The following is a 27,685-nucleotide window of genomic DNA, read 5'->3' on the forward strand; positions in this document are numbered from 1 at the left end:
GGTAAGGGAGGCACGCCCGTGACAAAATGCTGTATGAGGATTAGGGGGAGGGGGGGGGGAGAGGAGGCCCCAGCAAAATGGAAGTCTTTTTTTTGGGGGGGGGGGGGGGGGGGGAGAGGGCGGGGCCTCACGGGTTCACCCCCCCTGGCTACGTGCCTGATTTTGATGTCCATGACTGTAATGAGGAAAGCTCAGCGCTTTCCTCATTATTTTTTTTGGTGTGGTGTACCAAAGCTATCTATTATATATACAACTTTATGAAACTTAAAAATAGTATTTTCGCGATAATTCCTCCCTAAGAATCGATTACCCGCGCCCAAGAACACGCGAGTAAAATTCAGCTTTCTCAGGTAGCCAATTATTTCGCATTTATTAGGCATAAGTTCGCTTGTACCACTGGATTATTGGACAACAGTTTAAGTACTGTAGTAAAGAAAATTTAACATTAAACGATGACAAATTAAGTCATTATCGCCCTTTGCTTGTAACACGTGACACTCAATATCTCCGCTCCAATTTTATTCCACACTGACTCATCAAAAGATAAACGCAAGAACTTTGGTGGCCCCTGCGTGCAAGGTTCCGTGACCGAACTGACTTACTACATTTGTCAAAAGAAATTAAAATCTCGGTCCATTATTTCTTGCGATACAAGAAAAACTGTTGCATCGGAATTAACACCGCAAACTGAACGGATCGCGACAACGTACAGACGACAGCGCGGACACGGAAAGGGCTAATCGGGCTGCTGACGACAGCACCGCTCGCGGCGTCATAACGCAGCGCGACGGCCTTGCCTCCTCCGACCGTCACACCTCCCATTCTAGCCACCATAACTATGGTGCCTGGAATGCGTCTCCGACTGGTGTGTTTACCGGGACGTCACAGAAGTCATTATGTCGCCAGTCGCGAGCCTGGCGGCGTCCCAATAGCTGGGGTGTATGTAGCAGACGCTTGTTCTGCTGCAGGTCGCTCTCCACTGTGACAGTTCGCGGAGGCTAGAGCAGCCGGAAGTTGGGACGCCTGGGACGCCGTGACGACAGCGACACTCGCGTTCGCTCGTGTTTTTTCGCTAGCATTTCTACGGCCAACCGCCAGGATCGCGACAGGCAACAGCATGACACTCCGGCTCCTGTGATGTCATTTGTTGCCATTTTGGGACCACTTTTGATGTATGGGCTGGATAGGACGCTAAACACACCAGTCGAAGACGCGGTCCAGGCATCATAATGCTACTGATGACAATGCTGCGTAGGCCGCGAGCGATGGGCCGTCGTATTGGAGCCGTGTAGTCTTGTCTTACGAGTCTTGTGTGCGAAGAGAGCCCAGTGAAACGAACGAGCGGTGTGTGTGACTGCGTGCGGATGCAAAGGCATTTATGAAGCTGGAAGGCTTTCGTTTATATGATTTCACTCCATAACATAAAAAAATAAACTCCGGTTTACTGTCGACTCTTACCAGACACTTGTATAGAACCCGCCCTCTCTCCGACACATGTGCCCTCCCTCTGGTTTGTAGCCTTGTACGCATCTTATGCTTTCACACGCATTCCCTTCTGCTTCGGAATCTCTGTTGCTCTTGCGCTTGGCCACAAACAAATGGTACGAAAATGTGCTTTAACATTTTGCCCACCCTATTGAAAATTCCATCAAGGTACGTAGTTTGGGACACTGACTGCCAGTCAGCAGCCTTGGTGGAACGTGATGGACCATCAGACGTCATCTGATGGTCCATCAGATGACGTCTCACTGCCACTGCCAAGTGAATTTCATCAACAAGGGCATTATTTATATAAGAGTAAAGCTATAGGCACTCATAAATATCGCCAAACGCCTCAATAAAACAAAATGTTCGAAAAAAAAAAAAAAAGCAGGACCACCGCGCTTCGAACCCGCGACCACTTGCGTAGAAGTCGGGCACCTTAACCCCTATGCCATGCCACCGCTTTGGAAACTCGATTTGACTATTCGTTTTATACGAGATGCTTCGGCTGCAAATGCAGTTAAGCCGTCAGCATGTTATGCAAAGCACTCCTACATCACTCGCCGTACTTCAGTTCTACTCACCTGCCATGTAGAGTACTTTCGCGTCGTAGAACGATCCTTTTGTTCGCGCGTCACCGGCCCAGTAGACCTGGTACACCTTGACGTCTTCAACTACACCGCTAAAGTCCCTTACATCCTCGGAACTCACAACAGGCTGGGTCTTGTCGAGTAGAAATTCTACTAAAACATAAGACATTGTAGAGCCCGGGCAGGATCGACAGGTTGGTATTGTGCTCCGAAAAATTTCCCTTTTTGACATTTTATGACCACTAACACGCGCATCTCGGAGAGCGCCTAATGCAGAAAGTTAAACGGTTATCCCAGTGAGTTTTTTGGGGGCTCCTCCCTAATTTAAGCTCCGTTTGGGGTTTTGGCGCTCCAGCACGCGGACGCCGAACTAAGCCTAACCGGAGGGGCCCAGGGGCAGCGGCGCAGCCAGGAATGTCTTCTTTCTTTCTTTTTTTTTGTCTGGGGGGGGGGGGGGGGGTGTGGATAGACTGAGGTGGTTGATACATTCATGACTTGGAGTGGCGGGGGGGGGGGGGAAGATGGAGGGGGGGAGGCGGTCAAGGCACTTGTGCATGTGCTTATTATAGGCCTGTTTCTTTCGGCCAGTTCAGGCGAGGACATTATGAATGCGCGACGATGTAGTATAGTGACGGTCGCGACCATGAAGGCGGCGCTGTAGCGTCAGTTCGTGCACGAGGTAGGTACGATTGCTAGCCTCTGTCAGCGTATTTATATGCACTATAACAAAGTGCCTGAATGAAAAACAAAAACAAAAAATTGCGTTCCTTTAAACTTCTTTATTTCTATTTTCTATAGCGTCCCCGAGCAACTCAGGGGAGCATAATGACACGCTAACAAAATGTGACTTAAAAATATTCTATTGCTCTCCAGGGACGCTGCTATGAACTTGAAAACTACTGGCCTTAGGCATGTTTCTCTCGGCGAGGGTGAGCTGTAACGTCCACGAGACACTGCCACAAAAGAGGCACCTCCTCTGGGGTTCGGGAGGTGCGACCATTTAATGCTGATGGGAAGCGGCGCCGCCTAGTGTCCTGTCAAGCACGATCCACAAACGTAAATTAGCGTATCTCGGCGTTTGAAGAGCGTCACGTGACGCACAACGGAAAGGCGGCCTAAAAATATCTGATTTTGCCCGCTAGGGGCGCTGCTCGATACTTGAGACCTGCACATCTGCAGAGTCGGCTAAATTTTTCGTTTTTTTTTTCTTGAAGGGGAGGGGGTAAAACTCCATAACTTTCTTTTTCGTGATTACACCACCGCCCAGGAGGGTTCGGCATGGTCCTCGGTCATCTCGGAGACGCCCTAACCCCTCTTCGGCCTATCAAGGAGCTTGAACCCGAGACAACCCGGTAACTACCGTCATCGAGTCACCAGAAAGGGAGGATTTCATGTAAGAAAATTATACCTACAACATGATGACGCTGATTTCTAAGCTTGATTCGAACTTCTGCCAAAAACATAACTGTAGTAAAAGCTAGTACAACTTGTGGTGAGTACTCGAACTATGTAACTTAGAGCGGTGTTTGAGCTCTGAGGTATGTTGGTCATAGGGCATATGCCATGTAGGTACTCGCTGAGCCTGACCTACTTCAATATATGTTCGACTTAGCGTGGTTTTCTATATTGGGGAATTCGCTGTAGCTAGATTGAAAGAGGATCAGACAGACAAATTCAGAGGAGTATATTTGCAATAGTTAAATATGCACTAAATAAATGAATAAATAATTTATTATATAATTATATATCTCATTTATATATATCATATTTGAACATAACATTTCTTGGAGTCGACTCGTGGGCATGAACCCGGACGAGGGGACCGGCGTTCTCCTCGGAAGTTGGCTCTGGTGCACCCGAAGTTCCAAGGCGCCCTTCAAGAACTTTCAAAGTTCAAGAAGGGGCAGGGGAGTTTAGCACTGTAGTTTTCCGCACCACAAAAAACAGGGGATACGATTCTCTGCCAAGCACTCCACTCTTCCCATTTAAGTTGAGCGAACGCTGGAGAAAATGCAAGTGGACAGGAGGATATCACTAATGGTGACCAGAGAGCTTTACGGAGTGCCTTGGGTCTCGTTTCTTATTCTGCGACATACTATAGGTTAGATTTGTTTGATTTATCTAGTCGATTTTTTGTCAACATTACTTATCCTAATAGAGAGATTTTAGTACTGATTGAAGAGGCTTTGTTCATTCATTATGATAGATTCTTGACAATTTATTTTCTACGGCAAGTTGTAAGTTGTAAACTGGTACTATTGCTGAGAATTTTGATGCAATAAACACTTGGCTTTCCTTCACAATCTGTTCACTGTAGTGGTTCAATACCATCAGGACTCAAGAATGGACATTTCGCTTTTCTTCGAACCTTTATGATTTAAGAAGTATATATTCTCCTCGGTATGTGCTAATATTGCAGGCAACCACCGAAGATTTTTGCAGAAAAGATGCGGAATTCACAGCATGGGGAACTTCCGCTTCACCAGCTATATGTGCGTGTATGTGTGCCACAACAGGAGTATACACATACTTGATTTTTTCCATTATATGGAAAGAATCAAGTTCGTCGCACAGGATACATATGTTCGGTGGTTCGGCCGATATACATTTTTGGCACCTTGCACCGTATAGGAGTTCTGCTATAGGAGAACGATGCTTTTGCAGGTGCATCTCCGCGCGACTTTCCTCCCACCGGTTCAAATCTCGGAATCCTTCTCTCGTCGGAGACCTCAAGAATTAGTTTTGCTGGGACTACAGGACAAAAATCACTCTGAACAAATGTCTGTAAAAATTTCTGGCAGGAATAATTCGAGAAAGCATCAGCTTCAACAAGATTTCAAGCAAAACCAAGAACACGAAACTATAAAATCTATAAAGAAACGCAATTTTCTTCTCTTTTGTGTAAATATAAAAAACAAAATCTATTTTATATCGCTGTTAAACTGCTAAGACAATACTTCCTTTATTGTTAAAGAACGTCATCTGATATAGCCTCGATATTTAGCAATCCGTTAAAGGCTGTCGAACCGGTACACTACTCCTTCCGGCTTTTGACGTGCAAGGTTTGGCGTTCCATTGGTAACTGAGGTATACTGAGCTAAACAAATACGCTCTAAGAAATCTCGAACATCTGCTCTTCCACAGAACTCTCGGGAGATCTAATGACTGCGATCTACGGAGGAACCTCGGCGGATGACGAGGCTTAGAATGTGTCTAGACACATAGTTACTGACAACTTAAAAACCGCAGGACGTGGCGAATCCTGAGCATCCCATACCGCTGAGCAGCCAATTAGATCGCTGCATTGGCCATCGAGAGCGCTGACGAGACAATCACGAAGCAAGAAGTGTAAACAAGCCACGCCCAGCGTTTCTTAAGCTGTCAGTGGGAATGCAGAGAACAAACCGTCTGCTTGTTGCGCAGAAGTCGCGGTGACGTCAGAAAGACGCCGAGTTATGATTGGCTCTGATTAAAGGGTAGTGGGCAGACCTCAAAGCAAGCTGTCTTGAGGTCTACCCACTACCTTTTAATCAGAGCCAATCAGAGCTCGCCGTTCTGACGTCACCAGAACCCCTGCAAAAGAAGCAGACGAACTTGCACTCCACATAGACAAATAGTCTGCGCTGTTCCACAGAGCCCGGAGCAACATCATGCTCAGTGTCAGAGCCCCTACTGGTCCTTTCGCGTCTAAGGAAGTGCCGTGACGCGCGTCAAGTGCTGTCACGTGCTCATTTTACGGAGCTGGATTGGTTGGGACGGCTCGTGGCGTCCGCTGCGGTCGGATGTAAGCTGAAACTGAGTATAGCACAGAGTAGCTGGTTCACAACCGACCGTTTTTGTGCAAAAAAGCAAACAAACAACAATAATATTAGGCGGAACATATTTCTCTCGGTAGTTGGTATCTTGGGGGCCGAGTTTCTGCTAAACTCTGGGCACGCATGCCTCCCCTATCAGGAACCGGATTGCGTGCTGTTCAAATCTTCAACTTTTTTTTTTTTTTTTTAACATTACGCGATAATCTTTCTGAGATCGAGGATTGGCGTAAGAAGAGCAAGTTGTTAACATCTGGAGCCTAGAAGGCATGCGACCGGACAGAAAAAAAGATCAAACTCGAGCGTTGTTGCGACAATCTTAAACGAGTTCAGACTTTGATCAAGTCGGCCGGGACGGTCTGCAGAATCGAGAGGTCATTTGATAAAATACGTTCCGAAAGCACGATACTTTGCATATTTCAATAGAAAATTAGAAACATTCGTAGATTGTTTCAGTGCTCAAATTGAACAAAAGTAATGTTCGCCGTACAGAGATATGTGCTTCCTCAATCTCGCACAAACTATAACTTTCAGTCACTACATTATAATGTACCATGCTTATTAAACAAGTATATCACAAACAACATAAACATATACGCTTGAAAAAAAAAAAAAGACTTCCGCTTGTACTGTGTGTAGCTTCGCGTATAGTAATGGGCGCCTCCGACCACGGAAGCGCTGCTGAGCGTCCAGTCGCCCAGAAATCGACTTCATTGGGTCTATGGCAGTAACCGGGCACTGACTTCATTGTTTGTCAGTGTTGCTGTGCAGTGTGCGGTCATTGTCCGCATGAAGGTTTTCGTTTCCGTGCCGACTTCGCATTTGAAGAGGGTGTATGCAGGCTTTAAAGTGCGCAGCGTTGAGTGTTTCTGACAGCTTCATTTTCGATTGTGTTGTGAACCAGGGATCTTGGATTACACGTTTAAAGTTTGTTGTTCTCGTAAGTATATTGTGCCTACCCCATGCTTTCAACGAATGTTCGCCCTGTTCTTGCCGGTTTCTAGCGTACAATCGCCGTGACGCTTAAACAGCTAATACTAAAGTTGTTTGCATTGTGATTTGCGTTCTTCAGAGTGGTTTCACGTTCGAACTTTTATTTTGTATAGAAGGTATTTGATGCAATATTAAACGTAAGTAATTTAAAACAGATCACTTGGGTCCGTTTTTTCTTCCCATTTTAGCTACTATAAGGCAAATTTAGCGCATTATCAATCTATTGCGTGCGAACTAGCATTTTCCCTTGCGTATTCGGTGGCAAAAAAAAAAAAAAAAGGTTGTCGCAAGAAATGTCTTGCGCTTGGTTTGACCCTCAATTCAGTATCGAATGGTCGCTCGATCTTGCGGTGTGGTAGTAATATATATTGGCATTGCGTGCTTGGGTGTTTTGTATGGAATCCTGCCTCAATCTTATTTCGTAGTTTGATTTGTGTTCTGCAGAGAGCTTTAAGTAAAGTTCGCACATGTATGCGGCACGTCCTTTGTGTGTGGTAATAAAAAACTTGTGGCTAATTTAAGAGATCACTTGCGTTCGTTTTAGAGGCGAAGCTACTTAGGGGCTAGCCATGCCCGTATGTCCGTCCGCCGTCGGGTGCACGTGCTCCTGCTCGTGAGCTCACGCGCTCACGTCTTCACGAGCACGTCAGCACGTGCTCCCGTGCTCGTGTAGGGCAAAAAAAAAAAAACGCATCTCCACGTGGTGAATGATGTTGATTGGGGCAAAGCTCCGGTGGTGCTTGTCTGCGTAGACGCTGAGCCGCAGCATGCCGAGCCTTTCGTTCGTTTTAATCCATGTCAGATAGAGAACCCGTGGTATGGAACGTGGTTATATACGCATTTGAGCATTTGACCGCAGCGTGACATGGATGAAAACGAACGAAAGGCTCGGCATGCTGCGACTCAGCGTCTACGCTGACAAGCACCACCAGAGCTTCGCCCCAATCAACATCATTCACCACGTGGAGATGCGTTTTTTTTTTTTTTTTTTTGCAAATTTTGAGCGGCTTTTTAGTCGACTTCGTGCAAACAAAAAAAGTGATATTTTTCGCCCACAATCCGCAAAGAAACGAAAGCGATAGCGGTATCACGTTCACGGAATGCGGTTGGAATGGTGCCGCCACACACCTGAGGACGAAGGTACGAGGTGGTTAATTCGCATATCAGTCGTGGTTGGTGTTGTGGGTGCCACTGACGACTGTCGCCAGTGATCCGTGAAGTAAGTGGGTAAGCGCGGTGGAAGTTTCTAAAACCATCCAATATTATGCGTAGCAGCTGGATACTGCCAAAGTGGGGCTTCGCATAACGCGAGGAATGTTTGAAAACAAGTCTTTCAAGCAGTCGACACGATGATTCGCCCTTCGTTGCGCAATTGTTGGTGGGACACCTGGGCTGTCCTCTTCGCTCGTGTTCGCTTGTTTCGCGCGGCATGACGGACAGAGTAATTTTCGACGAAGTCCCGACTCCCTTCTCCTCGGTCTCCTAGCGGAAAGAGGCGAGGGGTCTCCAGCTGTAGATGAGAAATTTAGCCAGTAATATGCTGGGGTCTTTACCGTGCACCACGCAGTAGTGATAAATGACCGCACGCGGGTATGATGCTCACCTAGATCGAAACGGGTAGGGATGGAGATTGAGCCCAGGATCCCTGGGTTCTGCAGCACGAGCCTTCGTTCGACGTGCTCCAAGCTGGTGTGCGCTAGTCCACTCGGACACGGATCCTCCTCACAACATGCCGGCGGACGAAGCGTCGACCGCCGCTCCCCCGGCGCACTGCCGCTCCATTGAAAAAGCTCCTCAAGCCCCGCCGCGAAGGACCGGATTGAAAGTGGACACGAAATTGAGCAGTTGTTGTTGTTAGAGCGTTCCTTATTGCCCTGCTTCCAGTCTGCAAACAAAAAAGAAACAAAAATTTCCGACCAGTTTAACACTAGATATTTGTTCACGCCCAATTACAGATCTGGAGTGGATCTGAGATATTTAATTCTAATTTGGTCTGACATTTTCGCATACGAGTAGTCATGCGGCTTCCCGATTCTGGCTGCTCTCTTCTCCGCCGATTGGCCAGCTGCCTAGCAAGCTACTGCAGAACAGGCGGCTCCGACAGTGTTTTAAATCGTCGTACGTAAATGGTCGCACTCAAAGGCAAAGGTGAGAACCAGTTCTTACTCGGGGGCTGGTGGCGATTGTATGCTGCGTCTTGCGTGAATTTTACTTTTACTATGTCCTAAAGCAAGTTTCAATTTAATTAGTAGTTTTCTATGACTGACACTGCCAAATGGCTTCTTAAGTTCCAAGTATATCTACATGTCCCCTACCATCATCAACTTCACAAAGAAAACGCACAGTTTCTACAAGCTGGGTCACCGCCGACAGGCCCTCACGAAACCCATGTTGGTAATCGCTCAGAAACTTGTTACAAGAAAGAATTCGTCTGAAAAGTTTGAAAACTATATGCTCTAAAACTTTGCGTGACGACGAAGTTAAAGCAATGAGCCTATAGTTGGAGACAGATGTTGCTTCGCTGCCTTTTGGTATAGGAATTATTTTACCCATTTTTCGTTTTCTGGCAAAGTGCCGAAAACGATTTCTTTTTGAAAATTCGGTGTCAAATTGGGGATGCTTCGACCCTTTTTGCGCACTTGATATTTTTTTTTTTTTTTTTTTAGTTGGGCAAGCGCGTTTTGAGAGGGAACATTTTAGGAAAATCCAGTTCCCTGCTGAACGCAGAATATAAAGTTTAGAGTCCTCAAGCCCATCTGGGTACTATGGCGAATACTCGCAAACGAATCCTTTTTGAGAAAACGGGCCTCAAAGTGCGAATGATGTGCATGTGGTAGAGCGCGTCGGAGGAGTACAGTTCACACGGAAACAATAAGGGACAGACAGACACAGCTCGTTGAAAGGACTGTGTGTGTCTGTCCCTCGTATATCTTCTGTGTTTTTATTCTTTCCGTGGGAAAAGTGAGAATGGTTCGGCAGTTTTCTAGGCATTGGTTCATGTTTTTGATTTTGGGCATCCGCGCCTCGCCAGGAAACTTTCTGAGGTCTACCCAGTTCCCAGCTAAAGATAGAATATAAAAAAAATATTAGAGACCTCGATCCCAGCCTGGTACTATAGAAAGTACTCCAAAGTGAATTCTTTTTGACAAAAGCGGTACCACAGTGGGAATGGTTCGGCTGATTTTAGGCATTCGTTTATCATTAGAAATTTGGTCACCCGCGCCACTCCAAGGAACTTTTTGACAACAACCCAGTTTCGAGCTAAAGGCAGAATATAAAATTCAAAGCCCTCGAGCCTATCCTGGGACTATGCAAATACTCGAAAGCGAATTTGTTTTTCAAGGAAAACCAGTCTCCAATTGGGGATGGATCGGCTGTTTTTACGGATTAGTTCATCCTTTGAAATTTGGGTACATGCTCCTCGCCATGCTACTTTTTGAGGACATTCCCGTCCCAACTGAAGAAAAAGTATAAGGTTTAGAAATCTCGAGCCCATCCTGTTACTATGGCAAGTGCTCCAAAGTCAATTCTTTATGAGAAACTGGTCCCAAAGTGAGGATGGTCCGGCTGATTTTAGGAATTCGCTCGTCTTTTGAAATTTATGTACTCGCGCCTCACAAGGGAACTTTTTGAGGAGAACCGAGTTCTTTTATATAAATTTTAAAGCCCTCTAGCCGATCTTGGTACTACGACAAGTATTCAAAAACGAATCCTTCTTGACAAAATCGATCTCAAAGTGGGGATTGTTTGGCTTTTTATGCGCATTCGTTCATCTTTTGAATTTCGTTTTGCAGCCGCGCCTAATCCAGGAGCTTTTTGAGGTCAGCCAAGAACTTAACTGGTGTTGAAATACAAAATTTAGGGCCCTTGAGAATAAGCGGCCACCGTGGAAAATCCTCTCAATAAGCCATATTTGTGTAAACTTGACTCGAAGTGGACATTGTTGGATTGATTTTAGGAATTCGTTCATGGTTTCTAATTCGGGCACCCGCGCCTCGGGAATATTTTCAGATCGGCCGAAGGTTTCTTTGGCGAAGAAACACAGACTTTAAGGCCGCCGAACACAAGCCTCTGCTATTGCAAAATCTTGGTCTCTTCGAAGAATGTAATAACAAGTCGGATATTTCAGTACGTTTTTTTTTTCGTTTTTTTTTTGTTGTTTGTAATCAGGGCGATTGGGATAATTAATCTACTGTGAATATGTAGTACGCACCGAAAGATTACGCTTGACATCGAATGTTAAGTTCACAAGAACGATCATCCTCTCATAAATCGCACAATCACCGCAGTGCTTCCATTCCTGGATGCACTGCGGTGATTATGAATATTGCTACGTGATTACTGTTGTAATCACGCAGCAATATTCATAAGTAAAATGTATTTTGAATTTCGTTTATAATTGTATATTATCTCAATACAAGCTGTTGTTTTGTTTTCTAGCTTATATCAGTAGCAGAATACTGGAAATCATAGTAAACATCTAAACGAGAATGAATCCGCCTTATTTGGTAAATTGGTCTCAGGAACCCAAGAAACTAATTTTGAGAAAAAACAAAATGTACCCGGCACATTATCGCTTTTTGTGGTTTACTGTAGTCAAATGGCTAATCTTGTAATTTTTGTATCTTCTTTTTTAAATTTTGCTTGTTTGAATTTTGTTGTTTCTCAAACATTAGTGTGAGGTGCCCTTGGGGAAATATATTTTTCCTCAGATGTAATGCACATCTTGGACACTATATATTCTGCCGTAATATTGGGGAGGAATCCTAATTAATTCGTACTGTCATAACACTTTTGTTATACTCAAAAATAAACTGTAGAGTTCGATTAACTTAAATAGTATGCGTAGTGGCAATATATCAAAACGTTTATTCGACTGAACAACCTGCAGTTTACACATCGTCTTCTTGAAAGTTTGGCACAAGAGAAGTGGTATATGACAGAGTAGAGTAGTAGCATATCAAATTGCTCAAAGCGTAGCGTTCCGGCGTTGTAACCATATCGGTATATGAAATACATGGGCCTCTATGGGAGCGCTGCCGTAACCCGCCAAGAGATGGTGCAAGCATGCGACGGCACAAATTTCTGGTGATGAAACCCCAGAACGGCTTTTAAGACAGTTGGTCATGAATTAGTAAGTCTTATAGGCTTCTGATGAAATCGTGCATCCCGCATAATATTCAAAAGCGTTTTCTTTCATTAACTTCTAAACGTCCTAAAAATGAACCCAAAAAGCGGTTCGTTTTGTCAAAACACATTGGGTTTATGTTACTTTCTGAGACCTTTACATGCATTGGAACATATGTGACGGTCAGCGCCACACAGGGTTGGTGACTGTCGCTCTACTAAACGCAGAAACTGCTCCCCGCTTTCTAGTAAAGCCAACCCCGATTTATGCGTGTAGGTATGCCTCGGCGAGGACTGCCTAGCTACTTCGTCTCGCCGGAGGATGGCTTTGCACGTCCCTCAAACGGGGGACAGGCGTCAATTTCGCGATGACGTAGAGGCGTCAAAATGGGCAGAGCAACGGTGCATGTGTTGCTAGGATAGGTTCCTTCATCCTTTTACGTCACTCCCGTGACCTTTTCTCAAATGTCGAAACCTAGTGATCTAGAAGGCGACTTGTGAAAGGATCTTTGGGTAAAAATTTTTGCGTCCTAAGAACCGAAGTTCAAATGACGTTACGGTATTTTGTTGAGCTAGTTGAATTCCCCTACCTTTGTGTCCCGTAATAATAGAATTATGTTGTCCACATTAACAATATCAATGTTGCTTAACATAAGAAAACAAACTCTTTCTTTTTGTAACTGTGCTTGACATGTGAGTTTTCCATTATAATGCAATTAAATGCAAAGGGGCAAGCGAGCTGGACAAGAATGTCGAAAATAATTCCCTGGAGAAGGGGAACAAAGGGACAAAAGGACAAACATAAATCTCCAAACACAGCTAGGTGACTGGTGAGCGACCGAAAAAATCCGCCTGGTCCAGGTATCGAACCCGGGAGCTCTCGAGTTTTCCATGTATGGTTAGGTGTCAGAAACACTCCAAGGTATTTTCGTTCTCAATACTACTTTCTGTATACCGCTGCTGTGCAGCTTTTACTATAATATAAAACTTTTCGTTTCGTTGTAGACTGCGTGTTCTCTGTCTTCGTTAGGTTGATTGTAAAATTGCGCTCTCTGAGATTCAAAAAAAAAAAAATACGGTAAATGACACAATTTTCAACGAGGTCTATATTCGAACTGAAAAAAATGCGAAATGGGTCTCCTTGTACGCAGCAGCAGAGGCAGTTCCAGCATGCTTTTCTGTGCTACACCTGATTCGGCCTTGACGGAGGAAGAAGAAATCGTGCCGTATTTGGCCTACTACGTTCTAGTGTGTAAAACGTTTACAACATTTACTAATTTGTGGTACCGTTATATGGACGAAAGTTTTATTTATCGTTTTTTTCATACAGAGGTGGAACTTGCTATAACTAAAAATGCCCCCCCCCCCCCCCCCCGCACACACACACTATGGCAACGGAGGTATTGAGGCACCCTAGACTGCTTATAACTTTGTCTCATCAGTTGAATATTATAGCATTTTAGTATGAGCATATTTCATACATTGTATTATGGTACTCAACCAAATTAAGGTGGGAAACTTTAAAAAAAAGACAACACCAACCAGGTCACAGATGCGATTTTGATATCGGTGCAATCCGACGTATATAAATTACAGAGAATAAATCTCGCAGGCAGACAGCAGTGATAAAAAAAAAGAAGATCCGAAATAGCAGCTGTAACACGAACGAGTCCAGTGTTTTTCCTGTGGTTGATCGCTTCACAAAGAATCCTGGTTTACACCTGGGCTGATTAACGCACTGGCACAAAGCCGACGACGTACGGGTAAAACCCACGAGCGGAAGTGATGTCAGAGACGCCGCAGTGTGCCCGTTGAATCGCAGAAGGCTCCGCAAAAATTCCGCGCTTCTCGAAATGCTGCAGGCTGCAGCCCGTCGCGTCCTCCGTTCGTATTTGCAGGCAAAGCAGAAATGCTGGCCGAATTCCCTTGGTGCCTCTCACCGAACCGCGGCAGGATTCAGCTGCTTTCCCGTGTTGGGAAGAAGAGCGGCGGCTGTGAGTGACGACGGTTTAGCAACAATGGCCGGCATCGGTACGTATCAACGCTTCAAATAATCAATTTTTAATAAACAACACATTCATTTTTCATAACGGGAATTAACGCCCTCTGCTTTGAATATATCACTCCTGGAACGTTGCTGTTAGGAGTATTCAGTAGAAAGAAAGGGGGGGGGGGGGGGGGGGCTGGACAGTATAGCATGTAAATACTACTCCTTTCGCACGAGGTTGACCCACTGATCTTTACTATGCGGAGGGCAAGTTCGTCTGCTTCTTGCGCAGGGGGTAGCGGTGACGTCAGTACGCCGAGCCCTCATTGGCTGATCGCGACCCCCTATCTGAGCGTCGTCTGCTCCTTTGCAACGTCGTCTGCTCGCAACGTCGTCTGCGTCTGTCTTACCTTTCCTGCGACTTTCGGAAGCGCAGAGGCCCGATTCACAAAACGATCTTACGCCAAAAATATGCGTAAGACAAAACTTGAGAACAAATTCGTATTAACGAAACGAAATTTTCGTTAGGTTTTGCGCAGGTTACGACAAAATCCTACGACAGCTCCAAAGCTGTCATACGCACTTATTACGATCAAATCAGCATGGCCGACAGCGTCGCGGTCGCGACGACCCACGGACGTTTATTTTTTTACGTGCGCTTCTCACGCGTCCCGACTTCAAGCAGCAAGAAAAAAGTAAAAAGTAGTTGCAACCGACCACGACGAACAAGAACGCTGGATCCACAAACACCCGGGATAAGCTCCAACGGCCTCGATTCCACCGTACGCGACCAAGCGAGCACGGCAGTTAGGCCTAGCAGGCACTCCGCGACTCGGCGACCGTCTGCCCACGACCGGCTGGCGTGCTGAATGGAATATGCCCCCGCGACCCTTGTGAACCCTTCCCGTATTATACTTTGATCGCTGACCTCAGTTTTAGATTTAGAGGTCAATTTCTTCCTCTTGTTATCTCCTTGTTTCCCGAGGCAACGGTGACTCTCGCCGGTGAAAAAACTGTGAATCTCCGACCGACGCAGGAAAGGTAAAGCAGCCATCGCTTTGGCTAGCAGACGTAAAGCAGACGACGTTAACTGCGCCAACCCGCCGACGCCGTTAAAGAATGAGGGGTCTCGCCGCACACGAAAGGAGGGAAAAAGTATTTGGGAGGGAACTTGCGTACACTAACACGCTCACTCTCGGTTCTTCAAACAAACCTCGGCGCCTCGGGACACCTCGCCAGTGAATCCTTTGACTTCCCTCCTTGATGCGAGTCTGCTAGTTGTTAGACAAAAACAACGTACCGCTCGAGTTATTTCGTCTGCCCTCTCTAAAAGGCGAAGTCGAGCTCGCTCGTAATTTCCGAAAGTCGCAGGAAAGGTAAGACAGACGCAGACAACGTTGCGAGCAGACGACGTTGCAAAGGAGCAGACGACACTCAGATACACACTAAAAATTTCAACACCCATGTTCGTGTTAAAATGGTGTTTTTCCGAGCTCACACCCTTCCTACACCATTTTTACATGATTTTTGAATATTCAAGGGTGTACGGAAAGGCCTACACCCTTCGTACATCCTTTTTACACCCTACGGCTACCGAAATCGTGTTAAGAGGGTGTTGCGGTGGTACACCCATGATTTCCGAATCGTCGAACTCGGAAACCGACATAAGCGCCGACAGCAGAAGTCAAGAAGCAGCCTGCTCAATTTAGAGGATTTCGTGAAGTTCAAGTAAGCACAATGGGCAGCTGACATCCAAGCCAAGCCAACGCTCAAGTTGTTTTCAAGCCAGATGAATGCCGGCGCTGTGTACAAGCTCCTTAGTTGTTTACGTGCAAGCGACCACGAAAATATCATCGGTTACTCACGCACTTCTGCTCAGAATGGTGAGACCACATCGGTTCTATTATGATACATTCCGTCTCATCCTGAGATGTACTAAAGCGAAGGCTAGACGTGCGAGACGGTTCGGGCTCACAGCTTTACTGTGAGCCTGTACCGTAAAGGTCGGTTCCGACACTTGCGTTTGAGTGTGTTTGTCTGCGTTGCGTTTAGAACCGACAACGAGTCACCGGCACATCTGTGCTTCGTATGAAGCGTGGATTCGAATTCAAAGAATCATCTTGGCACGCGATATAAGCAGCTGGGATGTCCTGGTTTCTCGCAGCCGCAACGCGGTCAAACGCAACTGTTTGAACCAGGCTTTACGTGGTTGTCCTGGGCTTGTCCCTCGCGCTTTATTCTTTCGATTTTAAGTATTCATTTTCAACTCGCTCGCTTTTACCAGTACTAGTAGATACTCAGGCTGCACGAGGGTTCGTGCAGTGCGACCATCTAGCGATGCTATGAGCTTGTGCTCGAGCCTTGGCTTTAATGCATCTTAGTGGGGAAGGCAATCATCGGGGATATATGACACACGATGATGCCAAGTCTGTTCACGGCGGACTCTCGTGCTGTTCTGATTGGAGGAGAAGGGGCGTGTAAAAAATTGGCAAATGGAACATGGTTAGCGACAGCGCAAATATATGTTGGAAAAAGTTCAGAACGTTAAAGTGCAGCAGCCTGAAACTTTGGAGTTAAGCAATTAGAGAATCATTTGAAGACATCTTTAGAGGTTCAGCCTTCTCTCCCCCCACACGAATATCGAAGGCTGCTAGGATATTGGTTCAGGCTAAGCCCTCTGTCTTTCAGTCAGCGAACTCGAGCCGTTCCACCTGACCTTGTTATTTCATAACAGATATGTTAGAAAATGGAATGCAGATTTTCTCTACACGGCCAAAACATAAAGTGTTATCAAATAATACCTGCCATATTCATATTCTACATTTACAGACCGGGGCTGCCCCGCCTGTGGAGGGTGAAGATGCGAGCAGCCTCGAAGCCCACCAACAGTGGCTGTGTGCTGAGAGCGAAAGCTGGTGCCTGACGAAGGCCAGATTGATCTTCGAAAGGATGCGACTGCCTGCAAATGGCTACATGTGTTGATATTGATGGGCATATAGACTGCAAAGAATGCTTATCCCTACCTGATGGATGCTAGGAGGGTATGCATTCCATATTTTTTTACTGATCTCTACAACAATTGCTAAATTGCACTTCCCCGCTCCGTGATTGCGACTGCCGGACGACCATCAATTGGGACACGGAAAATTAACCTTTTGGAGCGTTGCAGAGGCTGGCCGGCAGCGTGCTGCAGACATGTTTTTTGCTCGTTTGTCGTCATTGGGAGCGTTAAAGTGGCCCTGCAATAACTTTTGGACTGGTTTTTAATTTGGACCGAACCTGAGCGCACTGAACGTAGTAATTTAAAGAAACTTTTCTCCAATTTTGCTTTATTTTAAAAGTTATAGGCAAATTAGACTTACAAAAACAAGCAAAAAATAACATCCTTCATGACGTCGTAGGTCCTGGTTTGAGTGGCCGTGAAGTAGTGAGCTCATCGAGCGCTCACGGCTGCCGCACTCAGTGTCGACGGCTCGAGAGGGTGCCACTAAAGCACGTGTTGACTAGGCTGTATGAAGTGGGCGGCCAGGGCAGCTCGCATTGCATTTGCCGCGCGATTAAAGACTAATTCGGCATAACACTTCATTGGCCACAAACGACGGTAAACACGGGGTAAAGATCAGTTCAGAACGGGAGCCACTTCGCGCTGCCATACCGCCAAAGGGTCAAATCGCCAGCCAAGCCCGCGCCGAAAGCCTTGGGAACGCTCGGAACCGGTCGGATCCTCGAGCCAGTATACGACCGCAGCGCCACCGCGTACATCCGGGACCTTTCTAAGCCCATTGTTCGTCGGAGCCTCATCCCACTACGCCTTTCTAGTACAGTAAAATACAGTAAAACCTTGTTATAACAAAACGGGATATAACAAAGCAATCATAATTCCCCTTGCTTGCTAATAGTGGGAAGAAATGGACATTGGCTATATCAAACTAATGGTTATAACGAAATAATTACGACCGCTCCTTCAACTTTGTTATAACGAGGTTTTACTGTATGCGCCGTTTTTTTCACCGCTTGGTGGCGGGTTTGTCGACGGGTCTTTTCTTGTTTCCGTACTTTATAAACTGCATTTGTTTCTTTTCTGATCTAAAATACTGAACAAAAACTACTTTTATAAATAATTGAAACGGTTCGCGATACTTATATTTTGTATCGACTAAAAAAAAGCTTTTAGCGGCTCTGACCAGTAGTAAGCCCAGGACCAAAGACGTCACATATTCCGCGCTTTCGGCAACGCGGGTCGCCCTCGTAGGTGGAGGAGGTTTCCGCGTCGTCCGGTTGAAATATGACTCACTGATATTTAGTTATTCTCGCCCGCTGGCTTACCCGAACCCAAAGAGACGTGGAAACCGCAAAAGAGGTAGACGCTTAAGTATGATTGCAGCTCCCCTTTAAGTCCACACTCCTTTACCCCTACTCTGATGCTCCGAGTTTCATACTCCAGGCACAGCAACTAAACGGCGCATGGCGTGCAGGAGCGCGACACACCGAATCTATTGACAAGCCGCACAAGCTCCTTCCCACCGCACGGTTATGACGAACCTGGCATCCCGTGGATACGGGTGGGAGAAGCCAAAATTATTTCGGTGGTAAATTAATTAAAGCCAGTGTAGAGCGGCAGGGTACAAAGTAAAAGAGACGGCGACGTTATGAAGTTTCTACGAACGTTTAAGTATTTCTTAGAGGTTTGGAGACTCGCTTCGAGCACGTGCGGGGAAAGGCACCTTGGCTGATCTATTTATTGACCGTGCAAGCTGTTTATATTTGAATTAAAGACAACATTCTTGAACTTGTTTGTCGACGCACGAAACCCTCACACTTGCCATATATTTCGTGGTTCCATATTGCAGCGAGACGGAATGCGATGGAAGCTGTTGATGTGCTATGCCGATACCGGAACACTGTCGTTCAATAGATAGCACGTCAATTCGTTTCAGGCGAGACATGAACATGATGTTTCGGCTTTCCATTCGAAGTATCTTGATTCTCTGGGCAAAGCATCCTAGAAAGGGCAGCGCTCCGACTGTCTTCTCATCTCAACAACTTTTCTGTCGCTGTGCTGTCGGTAACCTTCCGTTCAATAGATGAATTCGTTTTCAGGCGAGATGCACGAACAAACCTTTCCCGCAATGCTAACTGATGCTTCGGCTTTCCAATCTAGGTATCTTTATTCGCTGCAGCTGGACTAAGCAGTTTAAAAAGGGCAGCCGTCCCACTGTCTTCTCGGCCGGCAACTTTTCTGTCGCCGAGCTATCAGCACGCTCGTTCGATAGATCACTTTGTTCTCAGGCAAGGCGCATGAACAACCCTTTTCCGGAATGCTAATTGCTGTCTTGGCTTTCAAATCAAATTGTTTTTACCTGCTGGATTAACCACTAATGACTGAAAAGGAGCAGCTGTCCGGCTACGCCTTTTGTTTCAACAATCTCAACAATGGCACAGCCATCTTGTTTGTGGACGTGACATCACGGAGCGCAAAGAAGTCACTTGTGCTCCAAGAAATGCTCGGAGCACGAAGAGCACGCTCGAGTGTCAGTCTCCGGCGGCGCTCCCCTCTGTTTAGTGAAAGGAGCGCCAAACGCTCGCAATGTGTAAACTATAAGAATTTCCTTTGAAATCGCATAACATTTTTTGCAACAGCGCGGCACCGCAAGAAAATGCACAACTTGTCGAACGTCGAGTCTCGCCGGTCTTGCGGCGTGATCAAAGCTTCCTGGGCCTGCCAAACTGCTGCGTCTCTGTGCCTTTTCACGCTTGGATACTTATCAAGAATCGATGCCATGGCAGAGCTTTGAAGGTATGTCGCACATAGGCGCCTTCTCTATCACCCAGCTGTTCCAGCGAGTTGCTATCAATAGGAAACGAAATCGGTGGTTGCTATTATGGATTAACCATGGCTATGTTCCAAATCTATTTAAATGGATCACATGACAGCACAAATAGAGCAATGCTGTGGAAGAAGGTAGGTTTTCGAAGGCAAAAGTATGAAGCGGCGATATCTGAAGTTTTTCAAACGTGGCCCGTCCATATGGTTGTGTGCAATCTGTCGTTGTCGCCATAGCTTCCTACCCCTCCTTTGTCGCCACTGGATCATGCCCGCTTCTGGACTGCAAGTGCCGCAAGTTACAAATACAGTCGTAAGAGTAAAGTAAAATGCTGCTCCAGAGGCACATGCATCTTCATGCTCTTTGCACTCACAAAACAAATCCACACGGCGTTAATTCTTGATCGGTATTCAAGCGTGCGAAGACAAAGATGCAGCACTTTGGCATGCCAAGGAAGCTTTGATCATGCCGCCAGAACGGTAAGACTTGCGTTAGACGAGTTGCCCCTTTTTCTTGCGGTGCTTCATGAGCTTTCGTAAAAATTTCCACGTGTTCTCAAACGCAATTCTCACCGTTCGGGGTTTTAACAAACTTCTTCGGTAAATGACAACGAACGAGCAGAAAACATGTCTTCAGCTTACTGCCGCCCAGCCTCCGCAACGCTCCAAAACGTTGACTGATAATCTTTGTCCCAAGGTGGCCATCCGGTGGCCGCACCTGAGCTGCAACGACCAAGCGGAGACACGCGATCCAGCAAATTGTCGTGGAGATCAATGGTATTGCTTGCACGGAGTACTATTAGTCTTCAGAGCAAACACAAGTGTCGCTGCGGTCGCCACATCTTGATTGGGTCAGGTGTACCGTGACGTCTGGTGACAGACTCCGCTTCGCGTTCTGGCATCTGGCTGGCTTCCCTGCGCCCGTTTCCTCACGATCGGAGGTTTGTGATCATGCTGACCTACTGTTCAGCGCTGCAATGCAATTTCCAAAAAGAAGCTGGTATCATATTCTACCACCCGAAAACCTCGAGGTTAAAAAGAGCATGGACAGTCAGACTAAGGATGGGAAAGGCACCTTCAACATCGGCCGTTGTGAGCTGTAAGCACGTTGAGAAGCGGGGCTTCGTTTACCCAGTGTAAAAGGCGCTGGGTGAGACTTATGCCGACAGAATTTTCATAGCTTTTCCAACCGTGTTTGTCACGTTTACCCTTATAATTGGGTTATAAGTATGGAAAGCTATCGGTGGAGGCAACTCCCGTCGATGAACCCCCCCCGCCCCCTCCACACGATATAAGGCGGTTGTGCAAGGGGTTGTGGAAGCGGCGGTGTAAGTGTTTCAGACACTGAAATTCTGTTCTTTGCAGATTCATGAGTTAAGCACGAGACACATGCGCGAAAAATCCATCCGATCCGACAGTATGACTGCCTGATCCGAAAAATTTGGTCGCTTCAGGCGTCAGATCGGTGATCCGACATGCGTCAAACGCGCCAGATAGTTTTGCACGGCGGACGGATTGTCGGATGCGTCCAGCCAATGACAGCACAGCTAGCGCGGACGTCATGATGACATACTTGGTCTGTCGGGACGAATAAGAAAACGGGACGGGTGACGGGAAGCCGGACGCGTGGATCCCGCTGATCCATTCGAGAAAGATGGCCCCGGCAAAGAATGCACGCGCTAACAAGAACGAGCTCCTAGCTTCGCTCGTGCGAGCTAAACCATCAATCTGGGACCAGAGATCTATGAACGCGGACCTCCGCTGGAGTGCTTGGGAGTTGGATCTCCTGGCCGGAGCCGAACGGATCGTTGTGTCGCTTGCAAGATCGGAAGTGTGTGCGTGTGTCTCAATTCGGAGCGGCGTTCGGACTGTCGGATCGGACGATTCTGCCGTCCATTTGTCTCGCGCTTTAGGAGAACATCAGACCCCGCTTTGCGGGCATACAAATGGGATTTAAGTCAAAGGCCTTTGGGCGGTCTCACTTGTAATTTTCTCCCCATGGCCCAGAATATATTTAACATGTTGCTCGAGCAGAGTGCAGCTTTTTCGCTGAGACGTTTTTGTTTAGAAACAAAGTTGAAAAAAACCTCTTAATTTATTCAAATCATCAGCAGCGTTGATTGTGCAGGATGTAAATATATTGCAATGCTCCTGCAAGTGTGGTGGCATTTCTTCCTTTTCATATACCATCTGTGATTCATGCACTGTCTGCCCTGGAAACCATGCTCGGAATGTTGGTTGAAGTTTCGCCTGCAGCTACAGACCATACCTCAATAAGGCCGCATATAATAATTCACATTTCCTGCGTAAAATGCGCACAAAAAAAAAACCAACAAAAAAAAAACAAAAGTAATATGCCGACAGCTAACGCCATCTTGGCCTTTGTAGGGCGAGTGAGGGGGTAAATTTTGTCCTCAGCAGGATGTCGCCCCGGCTCGCTGTAAAAGGTCGCCTCCCAAACTTCTCGGTGCTAATACTCTCACCATACAATGCACCTGTTATTTGTTTGGCCCCTGGTCATGAAATCATTCTCAGTTTGCCATTCCATCTCACCGAGAGCCCGATTTTGGTCATTGAGGTCTCAACCGGCTTGCACTGAAGAAGTATTAGCGAGTTCGTTTCACGGCACTCGTGCCCACGCGTGTCCACTCGCAGCGTCGAGCGGGTTCGTTTCAGCCGGCGCTCCACAAGTGGTTGCACCCTCCGAGTTCGTTTCATTGCTGACACCCCACGCGTGCATGCACTCGCTGCACTGAGAAAATCGAGATTGCGCCAAAATGCAATCCCGTCGTGCCTCGCTCCGGCTAGGCCGGCAAGGTGCTGGAGCAGATGACGAAAGTTTGTCTGCTACGATGTGTCGCAGAACTGAAAGGAAAAAAAGTAGATTTTCTGATAGAAATTGCGTCCCGCGGGCAACGGAATCAAACGCGAGCTTGAAGTGTGAGCGTCTCCTATTTCATGAAGGAAGCAGTTGACAAACTGTGCTTTATTTGGAGGTTTGTCGCTCTGTTGCCATAAAAACGCTGAAATATACCAGTGTGTAAAGAAATGCTCAGAACAAATGCATCAGCGGCCCCCGAGATGTTTATCACCAACGTGTGCGGGTGAAAAATTGAACATTTGTCGACAAAGCTGCCCCAGCAGAAACTTTGACTGCCCAATAAGCATCAGAGAAAGCTAAATTTAGTGATTTTACCCGAGGCTTGGGCAACATCATCATGTTTAACATTTACCTACTTCAGCTAACTTGCCCCGTCATATTTTGTTCGAGAAAGCTCTCGTTCTCGACGCCCTCACCAAAGCTAATATCTGATCCACCTGTAATGACGATCGAAATCGAAAAGTTTTACTGGGTATTCCAGCAGACTAGTTTTAATGCGTACCCTTTCAGTGGTCCACGCATAATGCCATGCTGAAATGGATCAAGCTTCTGCTCGGACAGCATCATCCATTTTCTTCAGTGTAAACGGTTATGAGAATTGAAAGATCGCAACCAGCTGCTTTGTAGACAGCTGGTTGCGGAAATTTACGCCGTCTGTAACTATACCTATGACGGCCGTGTTGCTTGAAGTAATCGCAACTATAAACTAAAGGCTGCAGCGACCAACGTTTGTAGATAATCGTTGGTAGCGACTGTACTCTCGCATTCCCACCCATCACTCCGAACAGCAAGGCGCCAGTTTCGGTTTGAGGTCGGTATTCTTTCTACAACATAGATGGCGGCAGCATCAGTCTTCCGCACTTGGTGCATTTGGCGAATTGGTTTGAGTCTAGTTCTCAGTGCAACACTCTGCGAGTGCAATGCATTCTGGGAGAGAACTCGAACGGTGCCAGTGCGTGTGAAACGAACTCGCTATAAAATACCGCTACCAGACGCATCGCCTGCTAACATGAGGGAATAATAATGAGTTAGTTTGCTACTAGGTAGGTATCATTCTCTGACAGAAACAAAACGACGAACAGACTGGCAAGTCATCTGCGAACAGAGCGAAAAAGGGACAATCGTCTGCTATAAATTGTGTGCTGCGCAGAGTGAGATCAAAAACTAATTGAAATATGGAACATCGGCTATTTTACGGATGCAATTGTCCTGTGCTTCGTTTGGCTATGCTGATTTGTTTTCTGGCTGTGTGTAACTTGACACCCACTGGTGCTAAAACAAGAGCTTGGGACAAGCACCCACCTTACCACGATATCAATCTCACTATCCGAAAGAGTATTGGATTTAATTACTGAGTGCCTTTTCCATTGACAAGAAGGCCCCAGCATTTTTTAAGAATGCCAGTAGGGATTTGTTGTTGCATCTTTATACTCGCAACTCATTCACTTTGCCAATTTCGTTTTTCTAGCCTGGCTCAGCTGGCAAGCTGAGCAGCGAGTCTGAAACTGTACCAATATTGTTTCCGGTCAGACTGTCCATTATTATTTATTGTTCTTCCCTGCTATTGTGATATGTCTGCACTGTAGTCATGACAGGGGCTTGAATGGTGGCTCCTACTTTCTACAAATGGGTCCTAGGAAACATTTTGTAAGTGATGAGGTGCCCACAATCATGGGCGTCAGCAAAGTGGCGGAAAAGGGGGGCGGGATTATTCTGAAGGGGTGTAGCTTTCAAACCTATAACTTTAAAAGAAAACAAGGTTTGCCCCCCCTCCCCCTCCTTTTCCTGCAAAACATACTGCAGGTGCCCATGCCCGCAATTTAGGCCAACGGTTCTGGAAAGAGGGTTTGTGGAACCTCTCTGTAAAGGCATTTTAGGAGTCCGCAAAACTCTGCCGGCAATAATTTTTTTTCAAATATGATTTGGGGCATTGAGTTGAGCCCAGCCCGGCCATGGCACATTCACAGCTCTGGGAGAAAAAGGAATCTACAGAAGAATACCTCTTTTCACTCTTCCCCCTTTTTATTCTTGGTAAACACGTTTGCAGTCCACCCCCCCCCCCGCCCCCTTCCCCTTTTTTTACATTGCCTGGTGCCTCCCATCACTTCTGCCAGTCCAAAAAGGCTTTGCTTGCCACGATTGGCGGTTTCCTTCTTTTCTCTATAACATCCTTTCTGCTAAAGTGAAAAGAGTGTAGACGGAGCTTCTTCCCCTCACCGTACCATCTTAACCTGCAACATACTATACTCTCGGGAACAAGATAATAGCCTTGTATCTTTTCTGCCGCCACAAATGCTGTGCTTAGCATGTTTTTGGCAGAGGCTTTTGCTGCCACCACATGCCACGCTATGAAGTGAGTGCCTCGGTGTGTGCGTGCCACCTGTCGCATAAAGCAGTGCACTTTCAAGCTGCGTGGATGCAATGACGGCAGAAAAAACACTAGCAGAGCGGACAATACAGAGCATGTTATTAACAGCACTGGTTAATTCCCAATAAATCACAATCTGAATCATTACTGTAAAGCCATTTATTTTTGCAAATCGGTCACAGAGGACATAATCGCGGCCACTAAATTTTGCGAATTATAGACGCCTGCATTCAAACTCTTAAAGAGATTATAAAAGCAATTTCGAAAGTTTATTTGACGTCTGAAATGGGCGTCGGGCTCATCTCAGACACTGTTGACCAAGTTCCAGCCCGAACAGAAGTTTGTGTGCTGCACCAATCAATTAAACAGTTGTGGTAATATTCGCGCGGGGACGATGCCTGAGACCCCCCCCAAGACGGCGGCAGAAAGGTGAACTAAAGTGCGCCGTCAAAGCGTGACGACAACGGGCTCCTCGTCAGGCGATTGCTTCAAACGGTTTAAACGAATGATGCGCTCTTGGTTTAGAATTCGGTAGTGAGATGGCATACAAAAAAGTAATTTGAATGTTGGATAATTTTTTTAAAGCTGTAGTTTGGAATTAATAGGTTTCATAGTGTGTATAGGAATAGGTTCCATAGCATGTGTAGCGTGTGGGATGACAAGGAAGAAGACTTGTGGAAATAAATGACAGCTGTATGCTGTGCTGGTTTTGAGACGGTGGTGTGTATGTTTCTTTTTGTTTCCTTGTCTCAAGGAAACAAAATTTTGACAGCAAATTTTGAACCCTGCTAGTGCACACCTTTCTGATCCAAAACTGACTTCGAGACCCAGTAGGTTTCAAAGCCGGTTTCAAATAAGAAAACCAACGCAAAAGTCAACTTCGAAACCTGGGATGTTTTGAAGTGATTTTTGGCATTAGTTCCCAAAAAAGATATGTCATCAGTTTGGTGGCCGGGAGCTAAAAGCATTTCATGCTTAAAATCATACTCATCAGTGCGGCCTTTATTATTCTCTGACTGAATCAATTCTGCTTTTATATGCAGGAGCGAACCATTTGGCTTTTCGAAGGCTTTACTTTGGTCATGGCGGCCTACTGGCTTTTCGGCTTCGCCCATGGCCAGAAGACGTACAATACGAGCTGCCTTCTTGAGAGGCTTTGTCTTATTCTAATCTACTCACAGCTACGGCCAGTTGCAATCAAGGTGATTAATACAATCAAGAAAACACCTGTAGCCTGATTGCTGATCACATAGTGCAATCGCCAAAGTCTGTGAAACTCCTGCCAGGATTGTTCCGATTTTCGAAATCATTAAAGGCTTTGTTTGTTTTTCTTGAGATGGCATGCTTCAATTCATGACCAGCTTTATTCATTTATATTCATCACATTTCTCTAGTCCTCCGTGTTGTTTCCTAGTCATCAAACTAGGTATTAGGCACCTGTATGGAGTAGTTACATTTTGTTTTTACGTTTTTATCAAAACGGTTTGTGTCACCCTGTCTGGAATTCATCACCCTTACTACGAAATGTCAAATTAATCTCACGTTGAGATACTTTTTAAAAGTGGAGATGACCGGCATTAAATGTTGTGTTTCTTTATCACTCCTGTTCATACTTTGTATATTACTTCAGTCAAAAGACACCACCAGTGTTCAATATGCCCCGTCCGAGCACAAGCTTTTCAGCCTGGATAAGGTAAGCGTGAGTGAGCACGTACTAAGCAGTACCGAAGGTAATGAGCGTGCACTGCTGCATTTTCAAAGTTTCATAAATGCTCTTTTTTAGAAAAAAATAAAAGCCAGGCAGTGTTGTGGTATATTCATAACATTGTGGCTTTCTTGAAGAATGCGGGCATTCTGAAGGTGTTGCCGAAGGCTTGCCAGGGTGACAGCGCGGTCGAAGGCGACAAGTGCGAGCTAGTACACGCTCTATCGCAAGCTCTTGTTCTGCGAAAGCGCTTCTCAGAGTCGCTCTTGCATGCCTGTAGCCTTTGCTGCCCTACAGTGGTAATGGTAGGCAACTCCGGCTGACACAAGAAATCATCCCATCACTGCCACACTCCGTTTCCCTTTAAAGGGCTGCTGAACCGAAATTTGGATTTCAGAAAACGATGCAGAAGCCGTAGGCGGGACGCTACAATCCCTAAAACACTACTCGTAGTCACAAGGCGATATCTCGAATGGACGGCCGTATTTGGAGAAAAAGGTTGAGATTGAACGAGACCGATGAGGCGCGTGACGTCGAGATATCTCGTTTTCTCCTCTCTCTGCTTCGCCCTTTCAAGGCGGCGAGGTGGAGGAGACGCGAGGTCGTTCCCTTTCCTTCTCGGAGAAACAAGACAAACAAATCTGTCAAATGCGCCTCCTATTTTTAAAAATAGGGTCATCCATTCGAAATATCGCTGTATGAGTGATGTTTTGGTGTTTGTAGCATCTTGTTACACGCTTTTGCCGCCGTGTTTTATGGAATCCAGATTTCGGTTCAACATCCCTTTAAGTGCAAGTGAAACTGAAATGCCAAGAATGAGCACGTTGTCCTGAACGACAGTTGCACTGCACAAGCGCGCATGCTTAGCAACATTCAAAGCATGGAGCTTGCTCTTAAAGCCTCTGCATCAGGCTTC

General features: G+C 46.2%; 2 protein-coding genes across 2 annotated transcripts in view; one reads left to right on the forward strand and one right to left on the reverse strand.

Moving 5' to 3' along the window:
• LOC120850872 (inactive serine protease 45-like) overlaps window positions 1-12,710 on the reverse strand; it is a 40,757-nt gene extending 28,047 nt beyond the window's left edge. The window contains exon 1 of the mRNA XM_042291062.1: window positions 12,670-12,710. Coding sequence (XP_042146996.1) covers window positions 12,670-12,710 — 41 coding nt within the window. The remainder of the gene's footprint in view (window positions 1-12,669) is intronic.
• Window positions 12,711-14,022: 1,312 nt separating this feature from the next.
• LOC115324518 (glutathione hydrolase-like YwrD proenzyme) overlaps window positions 14,023-27,685 on the forward strand; it is a 29,987-nt gene continuing 16,324 nt past the window's right edge. Inside the window, exon 1 of the mRNA XM_040222186.3 lies at window positions 14,023-14,035. Within this exon, the coding sequence (XP_040078120.2) occupies window positions 14,023-14,035 (13 nt within the window). The remainder of the gene's footprint in view (window positions 14,036-27,685) is intronic.

This window comes from Ixodes scapularis, unplaced genomic scaffold, assembly GCF_016920785.2.
Source record: "Ixodes scapularis isolate PalLabHiFi unplaced genomic scaffold, ASM1692078v2 PGA_scaffold1__304_contigs__length_218370807, whole genome shotgun sequence".
Classification (NCBI taxonomy): domain Eukaryota; kingdom Metazoa; phylum Arthropoda; class Arachnida; order Ixodida; family Ixodidae; genus Ixodes; species Ixodes scapularis.